Below are 23,416 nucleotides of genomic sequence, written 5' to 3' on the forward strand. Positions count from 1 at the left end.
GGTCAGGAGTTCAAGACCAGCTTGACCAATATGGTGAAACTCCGTCTCTATTAGAAATACAAAAAATTAGCTGGGTATGGTAGTGCACTCCTGTAATCTCAGCTACTTGGGAGGCTGAGAAACAAGAAGTCGCTTGAACCCGGGAGGCAGAGGTGACAGCCAAGATCAGGCCACTGCACTCTAGCCTTGGCGACAGAGCGAGACTTTGTCTCAATAAATAAATAAATAAATTCTTGTAAATATTTGAAAATAATCTTTAATATCCAATTAGGTAGATAGTTGACTAAACTACTTCCTTACATATATATATTAAATTGTTTTTACTTTATTATTATTCATAGTTAATTTGTCTCTGTGCATAACTGTCCCCATCCTTTTGTGTGTGTTTTTGTTTCTGATACATTTTCTTTGGAAAGATTCTCAGAAGTAGAAACATTTGGAAAAGGGATGGGAATACATTTAAGTCCCTTGCTGCATATACGGACTGCTTTCCAAAGGATTGTACCCATTCACTTTTCATGGGGGAGCATACTTTTCACCCATTTATTTATATATACTCTTGTTCCTGAGGAGGTTTTCAGAGGCTTAGTTGAAGTCTGTCTATGGCTTATAGTGGGGCTCTGTTCTTCTGCTTGATTGCTGGTGGTGGAAGGTCTCCTGCTTTACACTGGAGTCATCTTTGCTCTTTCTTCTTTGTAGATCCCAACCTTGATTGACCGGATGCTTGTGTCATCCAACACGAAGACTGGGGCTGCAGGAGCTGAGGCCTTGTCTCTCCTACTGAAGAGGCCCTGGGACCCTGCTGTGGGCGTGCTTTCTCATAACAAACCAGTAAGTTGGGTGGCTCAGGACTTAACAATGGCACATAAAAATTTTAGACTCAAGCCTTAGAACCTTGGCAGAAGGTAAATGGCTTCTTTAACTATTTATTATTATTATTATTTTTTGAGACAGAATCTTGCTCTGTTGCCCAGGCTAGAGTGCAGTGGCACGATCTCGGCTTACTGCAACCTCTGCCTCCTGGGTTCAGGCAATTCTCCTGCCTCAGACTCCTGAGTAGCTGAGATTACAGGCATGCACCACCATGCCTGGCTAATTTTTGTGTTTTCAGTAGTGACAGGATTTCACCATGTTGGCCAGGCTGGTCTCAAACTCCTAATCTCAGGTGATCCACTTGCCTCGGCCTTCCAAAGTGCTGGGATTGCAGGTGTGAGCCAGCACGACTGGCCGGCTTCTTTAACTATTATTAATAATTTATTTTGCATAGTGCTTAACATAATTTCACAAGCAAAGGAGCATTGGATGGGATAAGAAAGGTATTGGGATACTTGGAATTTCATGGAAGAACACTTCTCACTCACTGGTTTTTGGGTGGGATTCTTCCTCTTTAGAGCAAACTCCCTGGCTCTCCACTGATTCTCATCGCCTCCTCTGGTCCCTCCAGCTCTGTGTTTCCCACTTCACGCCGCCACCGCTTCTGGCAATCTCAGCTGTCCTGCTTAGGCAAGGTATGTGTGGGGGCAAGAGGAACTCCTTCCTGGCAGGGAATATAGTCTTGGAGGATCGAGGAGAAGAATATGTGGGAGGAGGCCAAAATGGAAAACTTGAATGTGGAGCCTCCTCTAACCCTTCTTTCATGTGGAATTCCAAGGTTGAAAGGGTTTAGCGTAGGTTAAACAGAATTGAAAGATTTGAAACTTACCTCTGCTGGTGTGGGGGCTACTTCTTTCCTTCAGGTCATCCCTGTAGCCACCCATCTGCTGAACAATGGCAGTGGGGTAGGAGTTCTACAGTGTCTCGAGCATATGATTGGGGCAGTGAGAAGCAAAGTGCTGGAGGTGAGAATGCCCCTATTTCAGTACGTTGTGGCATACCCAGCATTCTGGGGTTGTTCTGCACCCATCTTTGGCCTCCTGTCTTACTGTCTTCTTTCTCTTCCCATGAAGATTCACAGTCATTTCCCACACAAACCCATTATCTTGATTGGCTGGAACACAGGAGCTTTGGTGGCCTGTCATGTAAGTAATTTCTATCTTATTTGGAGGTTGTCCTGGGATGGAATACCACTAATGGTATCTACCATTGAGTCCTTTACTATGTTTCAGGCCCTGCCCTAGATACTTTACCTATATAATTGCATTTTAAACTGTAGAAGACAAATTTTATTAAAACAATTCTTAATTTATTTAGGAAAACTTTAAGCAGAAACAAAAGCAGGTGTAGTATAATAAACCCCCGGGATCTTCACCCAGCTTTACCAGTGATCAACTCTTGGCTGGGCTTGTTTAATCTCACCCTGCTCATTTTCTTTCTCCCCCAGGTCGTTTTGAAGAAAATCCCAAATATCATAGCATTTTCACACACACACACACACTCACACACACACACACTTAAATATATATGGGTATATATCTGTGGGAAAAAAAAGGATCCCTTTTTTTCTCTAAACATAAGTACCATACTGTTCTCCCATCTAAAAAACAACAATAATTGTAGCTGGCAAATATTAATAGCTCTGGAATTTGATGCTGTGTTCATTTCAGTCCCTTTCCAAGACATCAAGGAATCTTTTTGTATTTTACATATATTTGTATGTCTATCAGTTTGTGTAAGTGTCCCTCATGTGTCCAAAGTCTTAATTTTGCTTCATGCAGTCCAATCAAGTGTGATAGCTATGAGAGGAAGAAGGTCCCCATAGTCCCTGCTCCCAGGGTGGTAGGCCTTAGCAGTTGCTTCAAGAAATCTAGGCTGTCTGGTAGCTATCCATTAAGTTCAATAGAGAGAATTTTTTTTCACTTAAGGGTTAATGGCAACATTGTGTTCTCTTGACTATATTTACTATTTGTGGAGAAAAATGGAGCAGGAGGGCTCTAGTTGAGGGAGTTGACAGGGTAGGAATACTGAACCTTCTATCCTATGGTTCAGCCACCTGCTGGGGTCCTCTTGGGGCCCCAGTTCTCTAGGTAGTGGCTGCTTATGGAATGACATACCTGTGTCTTGTGCTCTTACTGCTGCCGTCGTGGCAGAAGATGCACCCGGATATTAGGACGGGAGGAAGAGGTGAGACTTTCTGGTGGGTCTGGACCACTCCTGGATTCTGGGTAGGCTGAGGTGCCATGAACTCAGTTGACCTTTAGACAAACTGTTCTGTTATTTACAGGTGTCAGTAATGGAGTATGTCACTGCAGTTGTCTGCCTTGGGTTTCCTCTGCTTACCGTGGATGGCCCCAGAGGGGTAAGAATGTGGTAAAGCTGAGTGCTGGGTCATTGGCAGTGGGAGTGCGAGTATGCATGCCTTGTCCAAGCTGATGCTGAGGCCGACTGCAGTTGCATGGCTGATCCTCCTTAGTGGAGTTTCTGGGTCAGTGCTTTGTGAATATGAAGAAGCCGATTCTAAAATCTATACCTGTTTTAGGATGTAGATGATCCCCTCTTGGATATGAAGACTCCAGTCCTCTTTGTCATTGGTCAGAATTCCCTTCAATGTCACCCTGAAGCCATGGAGGACTTCCGGGAGAAGATTCGAGCTGAGAACAGCTTGGTGGTGGTTGGGGGAGCTGATGACAATCTCAGGTGGGTAGTTTCTCCCAGAGCTGCAAGAGAGCTGTGTTACAGTGTTAAGAGATATGCCTGTAAGCTGGCAATGTAACTACAGACCAGTCTGGTTAAGTTAAAAGACAGCATTAGCTGGGCACAGTGACACACACCTGTAATCCCAGCACTTTGGGAGGCTGAGGCAGGCGGATCACGAGGTCAGGAGATTGAGACCATCCTAGGCTAACATGGTGAAACACTGTCTCTACTAAAAATACAAAAAATTAGCTGGGCGTGGTGGTGGGCGCCTGTAGTCCCAGCTACTCGGGAGGCTGAGGCAGGAGAATGGTGTGAACCCGGGAGGCGGAGCTTGCAGTGAGCCGAGATCCCACCACTGCACTCCAGCCTGGGTGACAGAGCAAGACTCTATCTCAAAAAAAAAAATTAAAAAAAGACAGCATTAAAAAAATCTTTTTTAATATTTGAAATTTCAGCTTTATAAAAAGTTATAACACTAGTACAAAAAAATTCCCATATACCCTTCACCTGATGTTAAATATCTTACATAGCCAAAGTGTAATTCTCAAAATCAAGAAATTAACGTCAACATGATACTATAATCTACAGACTCAAGTTTCATCAGTTGTTTACCTAATGTCATTTTTTCTGGTCCAGCATCCAGCCCAGGATCACACTTGGATTTAGTTGCCTTGTCTCCTCAGTCTCCTTTAATTTGATAGAGTTCCTCCATTTTTGTCTTTCATGACCTTGAGCTTTTTTTTTTTTTTTGAAGTGGCACCTGGCTCTGTTTGTTGTCTAGGCTGGAGTGCAATGGTGCAATCTCAGCTCACTGCAACCTCCGCCTCCTGGGTTCTGGATAGAGTTGATCTATTAAGCTATAGGTATAGGAATTCTGGAGCAGACTGTCCTGGGCACTGTGCTTGGTTTCTTTACATATGTTATTTTGTTTAATCCCCACAACTCCATGAATGGGATGTTATGATTCCCCATTTTGCAGACACGAAACAGGTTCGGAGAGGTTGCATTACCTGCCTAAGGCTAACACGGCCCTCCTTCTGGGGCTACAAAATAACCCAGAAAAGAAATACATTCTTATTTTCATAGGATGCCATGGAATGTTTAAGAAGTAAACATGTCATCCTTTTTGTTTCTTAGAATAAGCAAAGCAAAGAAGAAATCAGAAGGGTTGACTCAGAGCATGGTGGACAGATGTATTCAGGTAAACAGTTGTTTTGTGTGCTTTTCTCAGCTAGGCTTGCCTTTCTGTAGCCTTTTAGGTTTGGTCTTATTGGTAGTGGCCTCTTTGGCTCTAAGGCCTCCACTGGGGCCTCTGGTAGGTCTCAGTCATAAGCAAAGAAAAGAAAAATGAGAGTGGTGAATTAATGTAAGCAAAGCATCAGGGGGGAGAGTGTTGGAAAAGTGGTGGAATGTGACCACCCCAGAGCTCCCCCTGACAGAGGTACTTGCTGGTCTTCTTGAACCACAGTTGCTCAGAAGCCTGGGATTTGTGCCAGGCTTTGTTTGAGTAGGGAAGGACTCACACATGTGGATGCCAGAGCTGAGGGAGAATCTGTTTTAGTTGGAAAGTGTATGAGAGGTTCCCATTCTCCAGATGAGGACTAAAAGGCCTTGGTTGGCTCCTTGCTACACTAGGATGAGATTGTGGACTTTCTGACTGGAGTGCTCACTCGTGCTGAGGGTCACGTGGGCTCTGAACCTCGGGATCAGGATGCTGAGAAGAAGAAGAAGCCCCGCGATGTGGCCCGCAGAGACTTGGCCTTTGAAGTCCCTGAGCGGGGCAGTCGACCTGCCTCCCCAGCTGCCAAGCTGCCCGCCTCACCCTCAGGCTCAGAGGTAGTATGAGCAGGGAGGGAGTGCTTTTGCTGGGGAATCAGCACCACAGAGTTGGTTCCTTAATTTCCTGGGGTTGCCTCTGTCTTATTAGTGCCATGGGCCTGTAAGTTCCTACAAGGGGAATTCCAGAGGGACATGCTGACTCATGGTCAGATCCTAATAACATTGGCTCATCTCTTGGCCTTCTCACCTTACTCAGGATCTCTCCAGTGTGTCCAGCAGCCCCACCTCCAGTCCCAAGACCAAAGTGACCACGGTGACCTCTGCCCAGAAGTCCAGTCAGATTGGAAGCTCGCAGCTGCTGAAGAGACATGTGCAGCGGACAGAAGCTGTGCTGACCCATAAACAAGCTCAAGGTATAGGCACTTGGCCAGTGGCTCCTCTTGGGTCTGTCTTCTGTAGTTCATGTCACATGGCAATTGCACAGTATTGATATCTACAGCTTTTTTCAGGGGGATGTGAGAGGCACCCTTTCTCACATTTCTGTGTAGGCAAAATTCATAATTAATTATTGAAATGAATGCCAAGGCCTCCGAGTTAGTGGGGCTTTGTGATGACTAGTTATAGCTTTGTCTTGCTGTTCTGGGGAGGCTAGGTTTTATGAACATGTATATTGGCCTAAACTTTTTTCTACCTTGCCAGCCACTCCTCCAGTCGGGGCTCTCCAATCATACGCATTGGGTGATTGATTTTATTAATCAGATTCTAGGGCAACTCACCTGGCATCATGCTGTTTCTTTGTTTGACCCTTGAAGCATTAAGATTCTCACACTGAGACTTTCAGTGAAGTTTATCAGGGTTCTCTGCAGACAGGTTTCAGATGAGGCTGGGAAGTATTCATATAGTCGAAAGTAAGAGTTTGGTGAGCTGCAAGTGCTATGAAAGGAGCTATAGAAAAGGGAGAGTTCATTGGGTGGGGAAAGAAGAAACAGTCGTTCTGTCCCCCTTCCCCCACATTGATCCAGTTGGGTGGCCTTGAGGTAAGGCCTCTTGGGCATTGGTGTTTAATGATGTGTTCAGGAGCATGTGTCACCTGAGCTTCTCAGGAATAGGGGTGCCTGGGAGGAGGCAGCAGCCAGAGCTGGCTGTCTGGCAGACAGACGTGGAGGGGATAGGAGGCTCATCTGTTTACTTTCCCTGTGTTTCTTTTAGTGGAGCCAAAGGATCAGAACCAAAACCTAGACCTCTTGTGAGTTTGCTTGTAAGAGTAGTACTAACAAGGAGTAGAAGTGTGAGTGGATGGGAGGAGTTGAGAAATGAGGCCAGGCCCCGAGGGTCTGCGTGGATGCTCTGCCATGGATCTTCGTGAGTGGTGGCCAGAGCCAAGTCCCATGTGGACAGTGTGTCTTTACACTTCTGACAAAGACAGAGCTGGTGGTCTGCTGTGCTTCTGCAGAGGGTGATTAATTGAGAATCTAAGAAGTTTGGAAGGCTGATTGGCGAGCTGGGTTTGAAATGGGGATCTAGGGTGTCATGGGGGAGGGTAGCAGCTTTCGAACCCTGGCTTAGCAGAGCTGATAGGCAAACAGGGAATACTAATAGTGAACATATATGGAGTCCTTGCTGTGTGCCATGCCTTCTTCATGGCACTCGCATTGCTGTAGTTTGTTGAGTTTTGGCATGGCCCCATGAGGCAGGTAGTACTATTCAGTTTTAGATGCTTCTACAGACCGACTCTGTGGCAGAGTCAGGTTGCCATGCAGTAATTTCAGAAGGAGCCCCTATTGGCCATTTTCTACAACCTTTTTTCTTATTCCCTCTTTTTTTCTCCCTTCTGTGGCTGGGTGTGATTCTGTAATTTCTTTCTGATTCATTCCAGCACAGTTTGCTGCTTTTCTGAAACAAAATATGCTGGTGAGGAAAGCTCTTCCTCCTGGCACCTCCTCCTGTCTCTTTGGTGAGTATTACTCTTTCTTGCCTGCTCGTCCACTGCATTCTGCTCCTCAACCCCTTATTTATTTTCCATCTCTGCCTCTCATCTGCCTCAGTTTGGTTTCCTCCTGTTCTTTTCTCTCTTTTTCTTTGTATTCTTTTGTTTTGCTGACCCCTTTTGCTTACTCCTGTAGTCTTTGCCTTTTTTCCATTCTTTTGTTTGCTTCTCATGGTGTTTTCTTTTTTGTCTCTTCGTGTGGTTCTTTCTTTCACTATGGTCTTGGCTCTGCTGCTTGTTTTTTTTTTTTTTGAGATGGAGTCTCGCTCTGTTGCCCAGGCGGGAGTGCAGTGGCACAATCTCGGCTCACTGCAAGCTCCGCCTCCCGGGTTCACGCCATTCTCCTGCCTCAGCCTCCCGAGTAGCTGGGACTACAGGCACCCGCCGCCACGCCTGGCTAACTTTTTTGTATTTTTAGTAGAGACGGGGTTTCACCGTGTTAGCCAGGATGGCGTCGATCTCCTGACCTCGTGATCCACCCGCCTCGGCCTCCCAAAGTGCTGGGATTACAGGCGTGAGCCACCGCGCCCGGCCTCTGCTGCTTTTTTGTATGTCTGTGGCATTGCCTGTGAGTCTCAGTTTCCTTGTGTGTTTTTCTCCCTGCCTCTTGTCCTGTGTTTATCTGGTGGCTACAAGCCCACCAGCCACATATCAGCATAGAACCTGAAACTCCTTTCCCCTCCACCCTCCTTCCTACTCTGATTTTAGCCAGTGCATTTGTCCCCTAAGCAATCCTTCTCACTGGTTATGTCCTGACTGTTGCCTCATGCCAGGACACCTCCTCCCTCCTCATGTGACTGCTGCCTTCCTCCCCACCCCACTCTTTGCTTCTCTGTGCTACAAGAGGACTAGGGTGGACTTCTGGGTTTAAAGAGGAGGGAATCTTTGAGGAAGCTCGAAAGATAACCTAAGAGTCCAAAAAGCTTGGCTGTATACATGATGAGCCTGTTTGAGTCAGAGGAAGTGGAAGCCCATGTGTGAACAGATGGCCTTTGTCTGTACTAGTACACATGACCTGGGGACTAGGTTGTGACCTGGGCCAGTGTTGCCCTGTTACTTTTGGGCAGGAGCTGTGAGGTTGCCTGGTTGAGGTACTCTCTCTCCTAGTAGCTTCTCATAGCCAGCTTTCAGTCCTGGTGACAGTCCTCTTCATTGCCTCCATTTGGCAAGTGGATCCTCAACCGTGGGCTCTTAGGGCAGGGTGGGACTCTTGAGAGCCTTTTGGAAAACTCTACTTTTTAGAGAGGACTGGACGACCTGCTCCTGCATGAGTTCTCCTAGAATGTTTAATGTCCCCAACTGTGTGATGATGTGGGGAGGGCTTCAGACAGGAAGATGATCACATTTTTTGAGTCTGAGAAGGACTGTTTACTCATTGTGTTGAGTCCTCTATTTTTGTTGTTGCTATTGGCCTTGGCTAGGCAGGGTCAGGATATCTTCTGTCTTTTAATTCCTACAAACTCAGGGCCCCTTCTCTTCTGACTCCAGTGCAGGATGAGGGATGAGAAGGGTGCCATCCTCTAAGAAGGGCAAAGTGGGATCCCCCACGGACAGGGCCTGAGTGAAGTGGTCCTGAAGCATGGGCAGTCTCCTTTGAGGGGTGGCCCTGTATGTAGAGTGGTTCTCCTGTGTGTTCTACACATGGCTTTGTCGGTGCTGGTATTGACTGAGTGTCTGTTGGGATTTTTTGGATTGTGGAGGATCTCAACTCAGCTCCATCTCTTAGTTCCCATTTCATCAGAACCACCGGAGGAAGGAGAAAAAGAGGATCTTAGGGTTCAGCTGAAGCGACACCATCCCTCGAGTCCCCTTCCTGGCAGTAAGACCTCCAAGCGACCGAAGATCAAGGTGTCCCTTATCTCCCAAGGGGACACAGCTGGAGGGCCTTGTGCTCCTTCCCAAGGAAGTGCTCCAGAAGGTGAGTTTCTCTTGGTACGTTAAATGAGAACTGAGCTCTCTCAGTACCACAGCACTGCCCTTTGGTGGCCACTCACCAGCATGTCAGCCTTTGCTTCATTTTGAGAGATGCCCAGAGCAAAGAAAGCATGAGGCTGTACCTGTGGGTAAAGTGGGCGTGAGCCCATCTGAATGAGGACCAGGCAGGCAGAATATGAGAGGAAGCTGTGCCATCGTTCAAAGCATCCTATATTTTGTTCTTTTTTTTTGTTTGCTTCAATTAAAGGTACAGAATATTTCAGGAAGTTTAGAAAATAGAAGGAAAAAATAACCCCAACTCTCCCTGCTCTAGCATAGTTCATCTTTTTTCATCTTCCAGTTTTCATCCATAATATCTTGCATTTAGCCTAAGCTGTGGAACCTGGAAACATAGAGGCCAAATAGGACTGACCAGGGGCCTTGGGGTTTTCTGTTTCGCAGCTGCAGGTGGGAAGCCCATCACCATGACACTGGGGCAGGCTTCAGCAGGGGCCAAGGAGCTCACAGGACTTCTCACCACAGCCAAGTGAGTGTTCGTTGGACCATCTGTGTCTATTCCTTTTTTCCCTTCCCTCTGTTTCTGGTTCATTTAGTGCTTTGGAAAATGATGGATTCTGGATTCTGTCAGTTTTGGAAATGTGACTTCCTTCTGATTGGGATCTTTGTCTTGCTTTTGGGTCAACCCAGAGTTCATTTTTACTTGAGACTCCAAAGCGTCCCCTGGCTTTTGCTATAAGTCCTGTAAGTAAGGACTTTTAGAAGACTAGAGGCCAGGTACAGAAAGTGGGACAAAGAAGCTGAAGGTTCTTGGTGTGTGTCTGTTGCTGAAAGCCTTGCTGGGCCTCACTCTGTACTCTGCCAGTGTTGCTAGGGCTTGCTGCCCTGTGACCTTTGGATAACAGAGCTCCTTCCTTTGTCTCCAGGTCCAGTTCTTCTGAAGGTGGAGTCTCAGCCAGCCCAGTCCCTTCAGTGGTCTCCAGCAGCACTGCACCCAGTGCCTTGCACACACTGCAGAGCCGCCTGGTGGCCACATCTCCTGGCAGCTCCCTCCCAGGTATCTTGTGGCCCAGCATTCTCTCCTTCCAACATAGAATTTTTGCTGGTGGGTGGTCCTGGGAAAGCATCCCTGGAGCTGAATCCACAGGATGGGCCTCTAGGTCTTAAAGTGATCATAGAGGCTTGACATGAAGCTGGAATTAGCTTGGGCAGAGGGATTCCTTGGCCATGAATAAATGCAGTGAGTCAATGTCCTGGTCTGCAAGTGAGTAAATGTTCCAGTCTACAGGTGCTGTATCCTCTACTGTAAAGAGAAATAGCCGATAGGACATATATGTGTAGTCAGCCTTTCTTATCCACAGGAGATTGGTTCTAGGACCCTCACCACTACCAAAATCCACGGCTGCTCAAGTCCCTTATATGAAATTATGTCATACCGTTGGAATTCTATATTCACAGGTTTCTATCCGCGGTCTGCGAATCTGCTGCGAAGCCCACAGATAATTGAGAGCTGACTATGGTTTTATTTTGCTGTTTTAAGCACATCTGACTGAATAAAACTGGAAATGGTGCTACACTGGGCATTAGCAAAATGAGACATTTTTCTGTCTGTGCTTGTCTCTCACTTTGTCCTACCCCCTAACCCTACTTTGAAAGGCCTGTTGCCTGAGCCCAGCAGGGCCAAGGCATTACAGAAACCCTCTCCTGGCCTGGCACGGTGGCTCACACCTGTAATCCTAACACTTTGGGAGGCTGAGGTGGGTGGATCACCTGAGGTCAGGAGTTTGAGACCAGCCTGGCCAATATGGTGAAACCCCGTCTCTACTAAAAATACAAAAAATTAGCTGGGTGTGGTGGTGGGCACCTGTAATCCCAGCTACTTGGTAGGCTGAGGCAGGAGAATCGCTTGAACCCAGGAGGTGGAGGTTGCAGTGAGCCGAGATCGTGCCATTGCACTCCAGCCTGGGCAACAAGAGCGAAACTCCGTCTAAAAAAAAAGGAAAAAAAAAAGAAAAGAAACCCTTTTCCTTTAAGAGAACCTTTCTTATTGCTTTGAGGCTACTTCCTTACTGCTTTGATTGTGTGAGGCGAAGTGAAAGTTGGATATTTAGAATTCTTTTGGCTTAAAATGTTCTTCTTCCCTGGAAAGAAAGGAACAAACTTGGATTTCTCAAAATGGTCTAAAATGTATGACTGATGGTTTGCAGCAGTTGCAGAGCAAGTCCGGGGCAGTGTCTGGCACAGTACCTTTCCTGTGTGGAATCCATTGCATGTGTGCCTGGCTGGGGAGAGCTTCCTGCCTTCTTTCTGAGGACAGGGGTGTCCAAGGGCAAGCACCATTGGTGTTTTAGTTGGTGGTGAGGGTGGATGGATGTGGCTGCTCTTGGGATAGTGCAAGTGATTGAGTCTCTACTGATTCCTGCTATGTCCTCTCTTAGGGGCCACATCAGCCAGCAGCCTCCTCCAAGGTCTCAGCTTCAGCTTGCAGGATATCAGCAGCAAGACCTCTGGCCTTCCAGCAAATCCCTCCCCAGGACCAGCCCCACAGGTGCACATCTGTCATCTGCTGGGCTGGGCAGGTGTAGGGAGGAGGCCTCCTCAGCTTAGTTGGTTTTGGCAGGGAAACTAGGTCTGGAGTCAGTGGGTCAAGGACAAACAGCCTTCTAGCTACACAGCAGGGAACTTCCAAAGGTTAAGGTCTGTCATTTACTGTGTGACCTTAGGCAAGTTTCTTGACCACTCTGTTTTTGTTTCCTTGTCTATAAAATGAGGTAATAATAGTACCTCCTTCACAGAGTTGTTGTAAGAATGAAATAATATATGCAAAATGCCTAGAAGAGTACCTTGCATGTAGTAGGCACTCAATACATATTAGCCTTTAAGAATATGCTGTGGGCCTTCCAAACTCGAACGTTGCTGTTGGGCGACAGCTTCTGATCACCTGGGCTTGTGTGTCCCACAGGCCACCAGTGTGAAGTTGCCCACCCCCATGCAGAGCCTGGGTGCCATCACCACGGGCACCAGCACCATTGTCCGTACCATTCCTGTGGCCACCACTCTCTCCTCCTTGGGTGCCACTCCTGGTGGGAAGCCCACAGCCATCCACCAGCTGCTGACCAATGGGGGCCTCGCTAAGTTGGCAAGCAGCCTCCCTGGCCTGGCTCAGATCTCTAACCAAGCATCAGGTGAGTCTCATGAGAACTGTGGGGACTCCCAGATCTGGGATCTTCCCCCCAGGACCTTCCCATCTCATGTGGGCAAGGTATGATGTTGAAACCAGTCCCACAGGGTCCTGGCATTGACCTTTGGATTCAGCTGTGTGGACCTATCCCCCAGAGAGGTTGAGAGAACACGGGCTGTTTCCTGTCCTTTCAGATTGACTGATAGGACATAGATGACCCAGCTGGGGAGGAGGCCAAGGGACTGTGTTATGTGGGGGAGAAGCTCTCCAGGAAAGGAAAGCCTCAGTAGAAGGTGGAGAGTGTGACTCAAAAATACGGCTTCTCTCTCTTTATCTCAGGCTTGAAGGTCCCCACCACCATTACTCTGACACTTCGTGGCCAGCCGAGCAGGATCACCACGCTGAGCCCTATGGGCACAGGAGCAGCCCCATCCGAGGAGCCCTCTTCCCAGGTGCTGCCCTCCAGCTCACAGGTGAGTCTGCCAGGAAGGACTGAGGACATGGGCTTCATTATTGGGAAGTTTAAGACCAGCTGACTGGCCGATTGAAGGGGCTGCCCATGCACTGGACAGACGAGATTCAGATTCAAATTCAAATCTGGACTCTGGAGTTTGTGACTTTGTAATATTGAGCGAATCATGGACCTCTTTGAGCTTCCTCTTCTACATCCCTCCCTGGATGTTGTGAAGATTACATATGTTCAAGTGGGTAGCAGTGTCTAGTGTTTAATGTTTTTGTTTACTTTTCCTTTCGTTTCATTTTTTTCTCATCCTTGGTTTCATCCTTCAGAGGTTGTGAGTAGAGGCTACTTGGCTAATGCTGTTTCTTTGTTTTTATTTTTATTTTTTGAGATGGAGTCTTGCTCTATCGCCCAAGCTGGAGTGCAGGGGTGCGATCTTGGCTCCCTGCAACCTCCACCTCCCCGGTTCAAGCAATTCTCCTGCCTCAGCCTCCCAAGTAACTGGGATTACAGGCGCCTGCCACCATGCCCGGCTACAACAGGGTTTCACCGTGTTGACCAGGCTGGCCTCGTACTCCTGACCTCAAGTGATCTACTTGTCTCGGCCTCTGAAAGTGCTGGGATTACAGGTGTGAGCCACCGCTCCTGGCCCTTTCTTTGTTTTTAAGGACATGGAGACAGAGATATCTCACTATGTTGCCCAAGCTGGCCTTGAACTCCTAGGTTTAAGTGGTCCTCCCGCCTCGGCCCCCAAGTGTAATACTCTTTCTTTGACATTGGCTTTCTAGCACTGTGCCTTCCCATATCTTAGCATTTATTGCTGTCTTTTTAGGGCACAGCTAGGTTTTTATAGGTCTCACCCAGGAAGTCATGATTAGTTTCTCTTAGCTGATCTGATTTCCATTGTGACCTTTTCAAGTCAAATATTTCTAATCTTAAAACGGTGATCTGAGGAGCCACTCAGAGATTAGAAGTTAAGCCAAAAAACAGTTTGAGTCTAGTACTGAGTGTGCTTTCCTTCAGTATCCACTATACAGCCGAGGCCTTCCTGTGTCTCCCTGTCCTTTCCACCATGTCAACCTGCTTGTGAACTGGAGGTGCAGTGATAGTTCCTGAGCCATTCTAAAAGCTCTTCTGTCTCTTCCTCTTTAGGGAAAATACTGCACAGAGGTCAACACCTGACATTTATTGGGATCATAGCTACGTTTTTTTGCAGAGGGATGGAAATGTTTTACTTTATCTTATTTCCTATTTTTTCAATTATAAAAATGATTATGCTTATTTTAAATAATTCAAACATTATAGAAATAATTAATTTAGAAAGGGAAAGTTTCCCATGATGCTACTCCTAGAGATGATGTTCACTGTTAATAGCCTGATATGGATCCATTCAGATTTTTTTTTCTACACAAAGTATGTTATTTTATTTATTTTGTACAAATATGGGATTACAGAGTATGGACTGTTTTGTAACTTGCCTTTTTTTTATAAATCATGTCGTGACACGTTTCCCTGTCTACGTCGTTTCAGAGGCTGGCTAGTATTTCACTGAGTAGATGTATGAAGATGTATTTCACCACCTTCTGTTAGGTAGATAGCTGGGTTCTATTTTGGTTTTTGATATTTTAAATAATGCTCTGGTGAACACTCTTCCTTATTCTTGTGTACCTGTGGGAGCATTTCTCCAGGCTAGAGAATAAATAGAGGATGTGTACATCTAATATCTGGGCAGCTGCACACTAACTGCCCTTCAAACAGTTTTTGCTACTTTGCAATTCTAGCCACGGTGATGAAAATATGTTTCATATTTTGTGGAGTTCAATATTTTTAACGTTATTAATCTGGGTGAAAAATGAAATTGTTTTAATGTGCATTTTCCTGATTACTTAAGAAGTTTTATGTCTTTCATGAAATTTTTGTCATACTCTTTGAATTATAGTGGCTTTATATATTCAGATGTTAATTCTTTACCTGTTACACAAATTACTTATATGTTATTCCTGTCAGTGGCTCATCTTTTTTTATTCTTCTATTGAAGCATTCATTGAATGTCAGTCTTGTAACTTTTATTTCTGGATCATACAGCCATTTAAATTTTTCATATAGTAAAATCTTCAAATATTTTCCTTTATAGCTCCAAAGTTTTATGCCTTAAGAAAGCTAGCCCTATCACAAGAATATAAAAGTAATCCTTTTTCTTTTTAAAATTTGAATTGTGGTAAAACATATATAACATACAATTTACCATTTTAGCCATGTTTCAAGCTTACAGTTCAGTAGCATTGAGCACATTCACATTGTGGATGCCATCACCACCATCTATCCAGAACTTTTCTGTCATCCCATACTGAAACTCTCTCTTTGTGTTTTCTTATAATGCTTTTGTTTGTTTCGTTTAATTTTTATAGTTCACTTTTGTATGTTAAGTGAGGTAAGGATGAGTCCATTCATCATTCCCCCACTCATCTAAAATCCACTGCTCTCACATTCTAAAGTACTGAACACATATGGGCCTGCCTGTTCTGTAGTTTTGAATCTGTCTATCCTACTCTGGCCTTCTGTTATGGGTTGATAATATGGATCTTGAAGTTAAGGGGGTGTCAATTCTGTTTCTAGTTTGCTAAGATAATCTTCATTCTTTTCCTTTCTCTTGATAGTTTTGAATTTTGTCCATTATTCTTTTAGAATCACATGAAATGAATGAGGATAAACATTTCCTTTTTTTTTTTTTTTTTTTTTGAGACAGTCTCACTCTTGTCACCCAGGCTGGAGTGCAGTGACACGATCTCAGCTCACTGCAACCTCTGCCTCCCAAGTTCAAGTTATTCTCTTGCCTCAGCCTCCTGAGTAGCTGGGACTATAGGCTTGCGCCACCACCCCCAGCTAATTTTTGTATTTTTAGTAGAGACAGGGTTTCACTATGTTGTCCAGGCTTGTCTTGAACTCCTGACCTCAAGTGATCCACCCACCCGGCCTCCCAAAGTGCTGAGATTACAGGCGTGAGCCATCACGTTCGGCCAACATTTCCTTCTAATCAGTTAAAATGATGAGTTACTTTAATAGATTTCCTAATATCAAACTGTGTGAATTCTAGATGCAGTGGCTTTTTCACTGTGTCCTATTCTTTTTATTGTACATACAAAGGCAACAAGACCCTATCAAAAGAAAAAATGAAAAAAGAAAGAAGCTAAGCGTTTCAAAAGAAAAGCATGTCTATTCTATTTGCTTTTATTTTGCTTAGGATTTTGGCATCTATATTAATCTCAGGCTTTGGCCCATAGTTTTCTTCCCCTTCACCCCCTTCTTTTGTGTGTGTGTGCTTTCCTTTGTCTAGTTATGTAAAAGGGGTAATTCAATCCTTGTAGAATGAGATGGGAAGTGCTTTTCCCCTCTTATACTCTAAAACAGTTTTATAGTACAGAAATGATAATTCCTTGATGGTTTGATAGAAGTGACCTGCAAAGCCATTTGGGCCTGTTTTTAGGGTGTCTTCACCTTTGCTGATGCCATGTTGATGCACAACTAGAACACAGATCCTGCCACGTGATCCCTTCCTCCTGTGTTAAGTAATCCATCTCAGCTTGCCATGGCCTGAGAGAGCCAGTTACCACTGAGAAGAGAGTAGAGGTCATTGAGAATCCCCCTTTTCTGGGGCTCAATTGAAGCACAGAATAAAGAAGATTCAAAAGCTTCTAATAGTTAACTCTGTTCAGATTGCCAGACAGAGCACTGGACTATGGGTCAGGTCATCTGTTTTCAGCCAGCTGTGTGATCCTGGGCAAATCACCTAGCCTTCTTGGCTTTGGTTTTCTTACCTGGTTTAGTGAGGAAGTTGACTTAATTCAGTGACTATTGTGGTGGCAGGATCAGAATCTCCTCAGGCTTTGGGAACCTAAGTTTTTTAATGCTTAAAAACAAACTACCCATTTTTTGACGTTTATGAGGCAATTGGAAATTTTAACACTGACTGGATAGTTGTTGATGTTACGGAATTGTTTACCTTTTTAATGTGTGATAATGGTATTGTTGTTAGGATTTTAAAACGGTCCTTTTTTATTTTGGGGTTCCATACTGCAATATTTATGGATGGAATGAATTTAAAAAGAAAAGTGAACACCACCAACTAGACTTCTCTAAGATCTGTATAAGCACTTAATTATCTGTTTTGTTTCTGGCACTGATTGGTGTTTACTACGTGTTTCCTTCATGGGAATGGACTACTGTGTACTCCTCACAGCTGAGAAGCTGCAGGGAGGAAGAGGACAGACAGAGACTATGTTGTGCCCTGCATCAGAGTCCAAAAAATGGACTCTTTGCCTGTGTATAAGATCTCTCTCTTCTCTGTCCTGCTGGCCATACCAGGACCTTGTCAGCCTGGCAAGCAGCACCTCTAGCTGGAGGCCTCTGGCAGTGGCCTCACTGTAGCCTTGTAGCAGGCTGTGGGCAAGCTGGCTCACTCTAAGGTGTATTCATAATCAGAATAGAGTGATCATCTGTGCACAGCCCTGCCTTTGGGCAGGGAAGCCCATGAGGTTTTGTTTTTGTTTTTTATTGAGATGGGGTCTTGCTATATTGCTCAGGTTGGTCTAGAACTCCTGGGCTCCAGCAGTCTTCCCACCTCAGCCTCCCAAAGTGCTGGGATTGAAGTCATGAGGTTTGATTGTCAAACTCATTTTCATTGGTGTGATTATGGCTCACTGTAGCCTCAACCTCTTGGGCTTAAACAATCCTGTGGCCTCAGCCTCCCCGAGTAGCTGGGCCTATAAGGCATGCAGCACTATGCTCACCTAATTTTTGAAAAAATGTTGTAGAGATGGGCTAAGTTGCCCAGGCTGGTCTTAAACTTCTGGGCTCAAGCAGTCCTCCTGCCTTGGCCTCCCAAAGTGTTGGGATTATAGGCGTGAGCCACCTCGCCTGGCCTTCCTTCCTTTACTACATTCACAGAGACCTCTTAGGAGTTTCCCAAGGGGGAAATTTAGAAAAGTGGGGCAAGCCTTGGTAAAAAAGGCCACCCTCTCTACTTGCTTCCTTATTCTTAAGCTGCAGGGCTCAACATTGATGGCATCCCCCCACACCTACATGTCTTAAGGCCTCAAAATCAGAACAGTCATGGAAATCTTCCCTTCTGTTGCCCTTAAAAACTCACCTATTTCCTTTTTTCTGCATTTCTCTTCTGTCTTCATGTGTAATAATATGAGGTGACCTGTGTTGTTGAGCACAGATTACACTCAGGAGCTTTATGTGGATTATTTCATTTAATCCTTACAGTGACCCTGGAAAGTAGATGCTGTCATCTACCTCTTACAGGTGAGGAAAAGGAGGCTCAGAGAACATAGGCACTTGCCTTAAAAAGTGGAAAGTTGAGTCTCTCACTCTAGAGTCCATGTTCTGTTAACCACTTGGCAGCTAGAACACATGTCCTTGTGTATCCACCTTCTTTCCTATTGAGAATTACTTCTTTAAAATAAATTCTCAGGAGTTGGGATAATTGGGTTAGAGGGTCTGAATATGATGATAACTTGTCAAAGCTTTGACCCTTCTTCACTACCTCTCCTGCCACAGCGCCTGCCTCCAGCACCCTGAAGATGCTGTGTGATATGTCTTCCTTACCAAGTTGGTGATGGCTGCCTCATGGTGGGCGCTGGACACGTGTGTGGTCCTGCTGAGCTGTCCACATGTCCGAAGACCTCTTTAAGACAGTCATTTTTGCCTCTCTGCCAACTGTCTTCAGAGAAACCATTAGGTTAGGTGATGTGGTGCCATCAAGGGAAGCACCATCGTCCAGGATCTGCAAATCTGGCTGTACATGGATCAGAACCACTTCTTCTCCTGCTTAAGCTGTGGTTTGACCCAAGGGTCAGTATATAGGACTGCCTGCTGCATTTAATGAAGGTGTTTCCTTTTGGAAGTCTGTGCTACCCTCTGCACCTAGTTGGGAGGAGACATCCACCTGGTCTGAGGTTTCAGGAGTTAGAATGGAAAGCCTTTTGCTAAAGACTGGAGTCATCCTGGCCTGCCAACTGGTGGTTCAGAGCCAGACGGGCTTGTTTTGGACATCACTGTTGCCTTCACTCAGCAGCCATGGGAGAGTGCTCCCCATGCAACTCCACCTTAGAAACCATGTCAGATACTGAGTAGCTTGCTGACTCCTGGAAACTTCTGGTTTTTGTTAGTGTCATAATGAAGGCAAAGAGAACTAGGCTGTCATCTTTCAGCCTCTTTGACTTACTCTAGATGTTGGGAGCAGTGGTTGCCAAGTGAAACCTGGCCCCTTTGTCTTTTTCACCATGCTTTGGCCATTTTCTGTATCCAGAGAGTCCGCAGGTTCAGATAAGCTGAAGAAGAGGAATAGAACAGCAAAGGAAGTGGCTTGAAGGACGTTCCAGTAAGCCCTGTGGTTTGTGCTTAGGTCTCTGCTCTGCCACCCAAGGAACTAGTGATTCAGCTGGAGATAAAAAGAAGAATTTGCCACGTCAGAGAAGAAACCCCAACCCCGGAAAATCCTCTGTCTCCAGTCTCTGGAGGTGAAGCAGGGACAACAAGCTAAGGTAGTATCTTGGCCATCCCAGGAAACTTGTGGCATTAGGACAATGAAGGCCATGCTTCAGTGTTTTTGTTTCTGTTTCATGAGACTTTTTGTCTTCCTGCTTACAAGTGGGAAGATGATTGACAGTGATTCTACTATGCAGGGCTGTTGGTACTAACCTGAGCCCTATAGGTGGCAATCCCCGGAGAAGTGGTCACAGAAGATGGAGCTCTGATCCCCTGCTTACCTCTTCAGAACACTTGTGTGCAAAGATAGTTTTAGATTTGGTTTAGAAGCTGTCCTCCAGAACAGGCTCCCATACTTAGAATGTTTCTAGTTAAGGTAATAAATTAGGCAACCCAAGTGTGACTCCACTCAAGTGTCCTTTTCTGTAGGCAGGAAGGGCCCACGTCATGGCTTAAAATATAGTCCATGGTCCTGACCCACAGTACAGTGTGTATCTACACCAGGCCACCTGTGTTCAATCTGGGAGCCTTCCTGGCCAGTCTGAGTGGGAGCCAGCAGGGAGCTCATAGTGTCTAGGAGTCTCAGGCAAGGTAGGTCAGGGTACTGTGGGGAGGGGGGATGTGTGTGATAGGAGAGGGTACCCTAAACCATACCTTCTCTCCCTGACCTGAAAAGCTGATCTCAACAGGGATTCACACAGAATTAGGCTATGTTTTTGCATTAGCTGGTAGGTGACTTTCTCAAAATTCTTAAATTCAAAGTATTTAGTAAACTTGAGGAAGGTGTGAAATGTGGAGGAGGCATCCAGGACCCAGGGGTTTGATAGCTTTACAGGTAGGATCATACCACACCAAAAGAGCAGTGGACAGTAAGACTATATGAGCTATATGAAGCTTTTAGGAATCTTTTAGGACAGACAGAGCCCTAAACAACCCATTCATGACTTAAGTTGTTGGCTCAGTGTATGCTGGGGACAAAGAAAAACTAACAAGCCGACCTGCCTTTATGGTAAATTCTAGTGTGCTTACAAGGGATGACTTCCTGAGGTGTGGTCTGTCCACCTTGAAGAATTCCATAACTGAAGAAGGGGAGCTGTGAGAACGTGGATTGTTCTACACCTTGGCCAGGGTAATAGAGGAAGTGGCTGAGGCCTAGAGTCACGTTTTCCAGTTCCCTTCGCAAACTATATTTCTTGGAACGCGAAAGGAAGCTTTACCTATTTCATAGAAGACCTGGAATCCATGACCTCAGAAGGCGATGTTATTGATAGAAAATGTGGAAGGATCAGGAAGTTCTTAGATTCTTGGATGACAGATGCATGTTGATGCCATGTGGAGATGTCCTTGTGTTTTGAGGTCACTGAGGTAGGAAGACCTGTCTACTCTTGGTCTCACCACTAGAACAGTCTTGGGCCGGAGGGGTTATAGAGCTGAGCGGCTGTGATGGTTCTGTTCTTACATTAACAAAAACAATTAAAAACACCAAAAACAACATTTGGATTGCTTCAGCTTCTTTTCAGTTGACTTCTCATATGTATTCTGGAAACCACCCAATGAAGCGGGCACCGAAGATAGAGCTAAGATATTGTAAGGCCAGTGATCATCACCTCACCAATGCCAGGTGGTATGAGGTGGTACTGTAATTTCCTTTTTTTTTTCCGAGATGGAGTCTCGCACTGTTGCTTGGGCTGGAGTGCAGTGGCGTGATCCTGGCTCACTGCAACCTCCGCTTCCTGGGTTCAAGTGATTCTCCTGCCTCAGCCTCCCAAGTAGCTGGGATTACAGGTGCCTGCCATCATGCCCAGCTAATTTTTTGTATTTTTAGTAGAGACGGGGTTCCACTATGTTGGCCAAACTGGTCTCAAACTCCTGACCTTGTGATCCGCCTGCCTCGGCCTCCCAAAGTGCTGGGATTACAGGCACGAACCACCGCGCCCGGCCTGTAATTTCCTTTTTATAAGTGAGGAAACAGGCACAGAGCAGTCAAACAGCAGGAAATGGCAGAAGCAGTACTGGAACCCAGAGAGTCTGATGTCAGTGTCTTTTCTACTCTGCACTGTGCTAGGGTTCTAAGATGGGAGACTGGAGGTAGAGATTAGCCCAGGAGGTGAGGGGATGGTGGCTTGGCCTGCACGTGACCTTTTCAGTTTACTTCCCACCAGGCCAAGAGTAATCGATGTTGATATGGTGGGGCTCTTGGCTGAGCCTACGTCTGTAGGTGGGGTTCCTCAACCTTGATCCTGAAAGATCAGTATCCTTTTGCACTTCCTATACCTCCACCCACCGCCAATAAATACATAAAGATTTAGAGATGAATGAATGAATTCCAACCTCTAGATTTTTGTTACCTTGTATTCAGGAGGACCTTCCTTCTAACTCCTAAATTCCAGGTCCCTACCCTTGGCATTGGAGCCCTCTGGGTGGAGGCCATCGTTCTGGTATGCTGCTTGGAGTGTCCAGTATACCTGGGCACATCGTGTTGCCCTCCTTAGTAGACATCTGGTTTGCTGTCTTCTCCCTCTTGAACTCTAGTCTCACTGACTTGAGCAGTCAGGTCAAGCGAGACGAGGATTAAATTGTTAAAATGACAGCTGTCTGAAACTTCAGGGGTATGGGGACAGGGCCATAGCAAATAATGATGTAGACAAGTCTTTTTTACCTTTTTATCTCTTTTTCAAGCACACATTTTGGTCGGGGTTGATGGCTGCAAGAGGAAGAAACCTATTCACCACCAAAATAGCTCTGAAAGGGAATATTCTCTCATTAGGCATTTTTATAGACAAGGAGCCTCACGGTTTTTGCTACTTGCCTGTTGACCTCAAGTGGCTTGGACTTGCCGGGATCCAGTTTTGATCCTGTTGTCACAGGACTTTTTAGCTGCAGAACCCTTCATGGATGGCTGGTCTCTTTCATTCAGTTCAAATTCTGAAGACAGCCTGATTGGCTCACTCTCACTTGTGGGTTGGATCTCCTTATCTCTTCCCACCCAGTCCAATCATAGTATCCAGAAGTCATGTGGTTCTTATCATTACTTTTCTAAGGAGAAGTAGATGGATTTAAACAGCAAAACACTGCTGGGCTGTTAGATATGTGTGTTTTTAACCTGCAATTATAGTATAGTATAACGCCCTTCACCAAGTTTCCCCCAGTACTTAACATCTCACATAACTATAATACAAAATTAAAACCAGGAAGTTTGTACAATGTGTGTGTATAGTTCTATGTCATTTTATCACTGTAACCATAAAATACAGAATGGTTCCATCAGCACAAAGATCTCCCTCATGCCACCCCTTTATAGTCGCATCCATCTCCTTCCCCACCATTCCTGACCCTAGCAACCACTGATCTCTTCTACTTGTCCTAAATAGGATGATGTATAAATAGAATCTTACAGTGCATGGCCTTTTGAGATTGTCTTGTTTTCACTCAGTATCATTTCCTTGATATACATCCAAGTTGTTACATGTATATGAGTAGTTCATTCCTTTTATTGCTGAGTGGTATTTCATGGTATGGGTTTAGCACAGTTTGTGTAACAATTCATTCACCTATTGAGGGACATCTAGTTTGTTCCCTGTTGGGGGCTATTACAGATAAAGCTGCTGTGGCAATTGTATGCAGTGTTTTTTTTTTGTTTTTTTTTTTGAGACGGAGTCTTGCTGTGTCGCCCAGGCTGGAGTGCAGTGGCGCGATCTTGGCTCACTGCAACCTCTACCTCCCTGGTTCAAGCAATTCCCCTGCCTCAGCCTCCTGAGTAGCTGGGATTACAGGTGCACACCACCAGGCCCGGCTAATTTTTTTGTGTTTTTAGTAGAGACAGGGTTTCACCATGTTGGCTAGACTGGTCTCAAACTCCTGACCTCAGGCAATCCTCCCGCCTCGGCCTCCCGAAGTGCTGGGATTACAGGTGTGAGCCACTGTGCCCAGCCAATTGTATGCAGTTTTTTTTATGAGAACATGAGTTTTCATTTCTCTGGTAAATGACCAGGAGTGTGATTACTGGGTCATA

The 23,416-nt window shown here is 45.5% G+C and overlaps 1 protein-coding gene across 26 annotated transcripts in view; it reads left to right on the plus strand.

The window, feature by feature from the left end:
• The window catches only part of KANSL3 (KAT8 regulatory NSL complex subunit 3), a 51,169-nt gene extending 30,271 nt beyond the window's left edge, over positions 1–20,898 (plus strand). For 6 of the 26 annotated variants that reach the window (XM_063617665.1, XM_063617671.1, XM_063617667.1 and 3 more), the window contains 16 exons: positions 700–831; positions 1,392–1,508; positions 1,737–1,838; positions 1,947–2,018; positions 3,161–3,235; positions 3,416–3,573; positions 4,711–4,774; positions 5,209–5,409; positions 5,609–5,765; positions 9,066–9,257; positions 9,716–9,800; positions 10,198–10,328; positions 11,710–11,819; positions 12,234–12,456; positions 12,792–12,925; positions 18,475–20,898. In XM_063617665.1, coding sequence (XP_063473735.1) covers positions 700–831; positions 1,392–1,508; positions 1,737–1,838; positions 1,947–2,018; positions 3,161–3,235; positions 3,416–3,573; positions 4,711–4,774; positions 5,209–5,409; positions 5,609–5,765; positions 9,066–9,257; positions 9,716–9,800; positions 10,198–10,328; positions 11,710–11,819; positions 12,234–12,456; positions 12,792–12,925; positions 18,475–18,495 — 1,974 coding nt within the window. In that variant the 3' untranslated portion in view covers positions 18,496–20,898. Of the gene's footprint in view, positions 1–699; positions 832–1,391; positions 1,509–1,736; positions 1,839–1,946; positions 2,019–3,160; positions 3,236–3,415; positions 3,574–4,710; positions 4,775–5,208; positions 5,410–5,608; positions 5,766–7,228; positions 7,307–9,065; positions 9,258–9,715; positions 9,801–10,197; positions 10,329–11,709; positions 11,820–12,233; positions 12,457–12,791; positions 12,926–14,064; positions 14,920–18,474 lie in introns of those variants that run through there. The other 20 variants (XM_063617668.1, XM_063617661.1, XM_055240808.2 and 17 more) reach the window with 13 other exon arrangements.
• The last annotated feature ends 2,518 nt before the right edge of the window (positions 20,899–23,416 follow it).

This window comes from Symphalangus syndactylus, chromosome 14 (genome assembly GCF_028878055.3).
Source record: "Symphalangus syndactylus isolate Jambi chromosome 14, NHGRI_mSymSyn1-v2.1_pri, whole genome shotgun sequence".
Lineage (NCBI taxonomy): Eukaryota > Metazoa > Chordata > Mammalia > Primates > Hylobatidae > Symphalangus > Symphalangus syndactylus.